Here is a 5,471-nt window from a genome sequence, read left to right as displayed (position 1 = left end):
ACTGAGTCCAGACAAATGCATAACTGGCTTTTCCTTTACCCCATTTCACATGTAACATATGGATTCAGTGAGCACTAATCAAAGCCTCACAAGAATATGACCACTTAACTCACTACCTACACTCCTTTTTGGTTTTTTCCTCTACCGCTACCCTTCCTACCCTCACTTTCCCCTTTAAATACTGAAGCCCTCAAAATCCTCTTTGGAAAAACTGCGGGCCACAGATCCTACTGTGACTTGTGTCTTTTTCCCCTTTGTGTCCTCAACCTTGGCAAAATAAGCCTCTAAACTGATTGAGACCTGTCTCAGATACTTTTTATTTCACAAAAGTATTCACCACTCAGTGAGTCATGATGATGACAGTTTAACATATATTCATTAACACCTAAGAACTACCCTACAGGATATGTACAATTGTTAACCTTAATGTACAGAAGAGGAAACTAAATCTTGAGAGATTCATGACTTGCCTGAGGTCACACAGAAAGTAGAGGAGTCAGGAGTTGAATGAGTGGAATCTAAATTCTATGAAGGCATTTGGGAGGCCAAGGCGGGTGGATCACTTGATGTCAGGAGTTCGAGACCAGCCTGGCCAACATGGTGAAACCCTGTCTCTACCAAAAATACAAAAATTAGCTGGGCATGGTGGCAGATACCTTAATCCCAGCTACTCAGGAGGCTGAGACAGGAGAATTGCTTGAATCTGGGAGGTGGAGGTTGGAGTGAGCTGAGATCGCTCCACTGTACTCCAGCCTGGGCGACAGAGTGAGACTCCATCTCCAAAAAATAAAAATTAAAATAAATAAATAATATGAAGGCAGAGCCATGTCAGTCTTTCATCACACACAGGGCCCATATATGTTTACATTTTATATATATATTATATATATATATATATATATATATATGAGAGAGGGAGAGCACAAGCATGCAGGAGTCCAACAACTGTTGGTCAAATGAATTCAACTGGCCACACCTGACATCGGCTGACTATCCAGAGCTTATGGCAAAAAGGCAAATCCTCAGTCCCCAGACTGACTCTCTGGCTCATCTTCCCCATTGTTTCTCCTTGTTCCCCTCCCAGATTGGCTCAACCTCCAGGTTGCTATCTTTAGCATTAGTTTGAGGACAGCAAGCCATGGGCACACAAGTGAGGAAAAACCCATTATGTAAAAGAGGAGATGATTAGCTGGGCATGGTGGCTCATGCCTGTCATCTCAGCACTTTGGGAGGCCGAGCTGGGCAGATCACAAAGTCAGGAGATCGAGACAATCCTGGCTAATTCGGTGAAACCCCTCTCTGCTAAAAATACAAACAATTAGCCACGCATGGTGGCATACGCCTGTAGTTCCAGCTACTTGGGAGACTCAGGCAGGAGAATCGCTTGAACCCAGGAGGCGGAGGTTTCAGTGAGCAGAGATTGCGCCACTGCACTCCAGCCTGGGCGACAGAGCGAGACTCTGTCTCGAAAAAACAAAACAAAACAAGAAACAAGAGAAGATGATTAAGGTAACACAGGAGGGCCACTCTGAGATGGGAATGGAAATAAGCAAGCTGTTTGCTTTTGTGGTGGGATCTCCCTAGGGGATTGCTGTGTATAAGACACAGTGCTTTTTAATCCTTACAACAGCCCCCCTCTTCAACACATCTCTCACTGCTTCCTCTGTTCCAAATTTATCTAATGACAACATACCATTTTCTGAGGATTCAAACTTTTGCATCTGTTAGTCTCTTCTACTAGTGCCTGTTTCTGCCTGCAACCTACCCATCAAAATCTTACCCAGTTTTCATGAGCCAATTCAAACACTACCTCTGAAGACTTCCCTATTCAGTTCTGAGAACTCTTCTTTCCCACCTTTGCATTCCTACAACATGCTACCACTCGCATGGCACCTATCTTACTGCACTCCAAGTCTTTCTTTGAGTACTTGTGTTATTTCTGCTGCTATGTTGTGGGTTCCTCAGAGACAGGAACTCTTATCTAATGGATCGTTATGTTTCCTGTGGCTTTTATATATAATAGGCACTTAATATTTGTTGGATAACACAAACAGCACCAACCTGTCCTTACTGCTACTGTTGCAAGAGAAGGATGAGTAGCCATGCCCAAATCCAGTCAGCCAAGTATCAGGTACAATCATATAAGGCCACACTTTTCTATATTTCCTTCACCTAGCAAATCAGCCTAGATAGCTTTAAAATACACCAAAACAAAGCTCTGAGTGATAATCAACAATTAGTCACCCAGGGCCATGTGTGGTGGCTCACACCTGTAATCCCAGCACTTTGGGAGGTCAAGGTGGGCAGATCACTTGAGGTCAGGAGTTCCAAAACAGCCTGGCCAACATGGTGAAACCCCATCTCTACTAAAAAATACAAAAATTACCTGGGCATGGTGGTGCACACCTGTAATCCCAGCTACTTGGGAGGCTGAGGCTTGAGAATCGCTTGAGCCTGGGAGGCAGAGGTTGCAGTGAACTGAGATAGTGCCACTGCACTCCAGCCTGGGTGACAGAGCAAGACTCTGTCTCAAAAAAACAAAAAAGCAAACAAACAAAAACCAACAAACAATTAGTCACTCCAATGGCAAACCATCTTTTATGGCAGACAGCCATAAAATAAGGTGAGGCCGGAAATGCTCTGCAGAATATCTCACATTCCCTATAGCTTCTTAGGTTGTCCCTCGTGTTCTCAGCCACGGTAGGAAGATGAAGAGGGAGTATGAGGCCTATACAAATCTAAGATTTTAATAGGAACTTTAATAGCTATTAATTGGCAGCTATTGTACAAGCTTGAGGCTAGAAATCTAGATTCCCTATGATTTAGAACAGTGATTCGTCCTCAGCAGATGAGCTTTTAAAAAAAAGAAAAATAGACTGGTGATTCTTAACCATATTTCTACCACAACAAATCAAATTTATAAGACATCCCCCCACAATCATTTAGGAATGCCACAGTAAGGGAATGTAAATACACTAAAATATTTTTTGTTCCCTTCTCTAACTTAGTCATAATAACAAAGCAGCATCATGTTAAGGACTTAATTCTGATTCCATTGCTTGGTCTGTCAATTTTATTTATCATATCCATCTACATCCCATTACCACCACCCTAGTCCCAGTTACCATCACCTCAGACCTAGACAACCACAGAAGCCTCCTCACTGGTCTCCCTGTTTCCATCTTGGCCCTCCTCCAGTCAATTTTCTATATGGTAGCCAGAGCAATTTGGAAAAAGTACTGTGTCTTTCACTCTAAAATAATCAATGTCCTGTGTATAGCTGCTTAATAAATAGCCATGTGAGACAATTCAAAGAAACTCTCCTTCTGCAAATAACAAAACCCGAGGCCAAAACATACTGAAACTTCAATTCCAGAACTGAGGTCAGAATTTGGAATTCATAATTGCACAACTGAACCTCATTTCAATGGGCCATGCTGCTTCTCCCAAATAGGTATTTCATTTTCTATGTTATCAATGGAAGACAAATGAGATAATTTGAATTGATCTAGAGCCTGCTTTCAGAGCTACAAAATATGAAAAAAACTGATCACCAGGGGATAAAAGGGATGACAACCTCGACTGAACTGATACAGTAAGGACCACTCGCACATGGATCCCATGTGTCCCAGGGTCCACCTCCTCTAGCCAACTGAAGGACAGGGGTAGCACTCCAGATCCAGGACTATGTGATCCACATGGGGAGCATAGGATTTCACTGGTTGGATGTGCAGAATTTGTGTCTTCCATGGTTTCCCATGCATCTGCTGAAGAAGAGTGGCGATTCGAGTCTCTGCAGATTCTGCCCACCTTTGCCACTCTGGCTTGGTGGCTGGTGACAACATTTTTCCCCTAGTATTCCTGGTAGCTCCATTTTTCCATTGGTTGGTGGTAATTTGCTGAGGATACAGCCAATGTTCTTTCTCTATTTTGCTGACTTCAAGAGGCTGAAGATTCTTCCCTGGGAAAGATTCCACATTTTGGTGGATATGCAAAATGCCTCCAGCATCTTGCCGTAACACTTGGCAAGCAATGGGCCAGCCTTCTTCAGAGCTGGGAATCAGCCCCAGGATCACCCTATCTGCAATATTTGAGAGCTTCAGTTTTCTGTTATCTCCAAAGTGTATTTGGCACCGATCTGCTACTCCATTGATCTCAAGGTTATTTCTTAGAGCAACTACAGCATGGGGATTCCACTCACAAGCATGGACAAAGGCAGCACCAGCATGAACTAGGAAAGGCAACGTAAAATAACCAATCCCTGCATAGAGATCCACCAGCACTTCTCCAGCACAGGACAACGATGCCACTCGAAGCTTCTCAGTGATGTTTCCGAAGGAGAACATACACTGGGTCACATCAAACTTATAAAGGATACCATTATCCACATGCTCTACCCAGCCATGGTCACCCAGCAGCAGTGTCACTGCAGGAGTTCGAGTGCCATCCGGTGATACCCGCCCGCGTTTTGCCAAACGCCGGACGCCAAGTGCGGAGGCAACGGTCTCCCAGAGTTCCGGTCCCAGATTTTTCCACTGATTGGCTTGGAAACAGTCTTCACTCAGCAACAAGAGATTACCATGCCGTTGCCATGATCGGGGCAAATCAGCCTCCAACTCGGCTGACCACTTGACTCCCCGGCCCTCCACCCAGCGACTCACCTCAAGACACAATTTTTGGGCAGGTGAACAACCCTGGGCCCTCTTTGAAGGAACAGGATCCGGGAGCTGCGTCAGCATACAGGCACTGCCTGGGGCAACACGATTTCTCAGCTCCTGCAGGTGCTGCTCTGGAAGCGTCTCTCCCAGCACTGGTAGCGCCACCCAGCCATCCGGCATCTTTTCCACACGGTGCTGTGTATCAAAGAGTTTCTGCCTCTCGAGATATTCTCTGTATCGCTGGGTAAACCGAGGCTCAGTCACAACTGCAACAACAGCCACGGGCTTCCCACTTTCTCTCTCCATGTTGTTAACGACCACATTCTCTCCCATCACCTCAGCGATACTCCATCTCCTCAGAGTGGGCTCACCAGGCTGATTAAATTCGGAGTCTTAATAAGGAAGCCCGGCTGCTCACCCCGCCATGCCGGTGCCGGAAATGACGTGCAAGCAGGCAGGCACTAAATGTATTGATGCGATTGCTGGAGAATGGCCTCGCGTTGCGGGGCAGAAGCTGCGGCCGCCATCTTTTTTATGGGCAACCATTACTTTTTTCCAGCCTGGGAGGAAATTTATAACAGGGAATCTTATGGACTAAAAGACTTCTAATTGATATTTTCCAGAAACCTCATGCACTCTCTTCAGTGCTGCTCATGAATTCAAAGAGAAAAATGAACATGAAATTGTCAGAGGCGCGTGAACCAGAGCAACTCCATCTTAAATAGCAGCTGGGTAAAATGAGGCTGAAACCTACTGGGCGGCATTCCCAGATGGTTAAGGCATTCTAAGTCACCGGATGAGAGAGGAGGTCAG

At 45.2% G+C, this 5,471-nt stretch overlaps 1 protein-coding gene across 1 annotated transcript; it reads right to left on the bottom strand.

Annotated features, from left to right (window-relative positions):
• Positions 1-2,739: 2,739 nt before the first annotated feature.
• On the bottom strand, positions 2,740-5,146 carry TRMT12 (tRNA methyltransferase 12 homolog). The gene has a single exon (XM_033202391.1). The coding sequence runs from the start codon at positions 4,989-4,991 to the stop codon at positions 3,645-3,647; it is 1,347 nt and encodes a 448-aa protein (XP_033058282.1). The 5' UTR covers positions 4,992-5,146; the 3' UTR covers positions 2,740-3,644.
• Positions 5,147-5,471: the final 325 nt, after the last annotated feature.

The sequence above is a fragment of the Trachypithecus francoisi genome, unplaced genomic scaffold (genome assembly GCF_009764315.1).
Source record: "Trachypithecus francoisi isolate TF-2019V2 unplaced genomic scaffold, Tfra_2.0 Lachesis_group7, whole genome shotgun sequence".
Classification (NCBI taxonomy): Eukaryota; Metazoa; Chordata; class Mammalia; order Primates; family Cercopithecidae; genus Trachypithecus; species Trachypithecus francoisi.
Note: the sequence above shows the minus strand (reverse complement) of the source record. Positions and strands in the feature narration are given on the sequence as shown.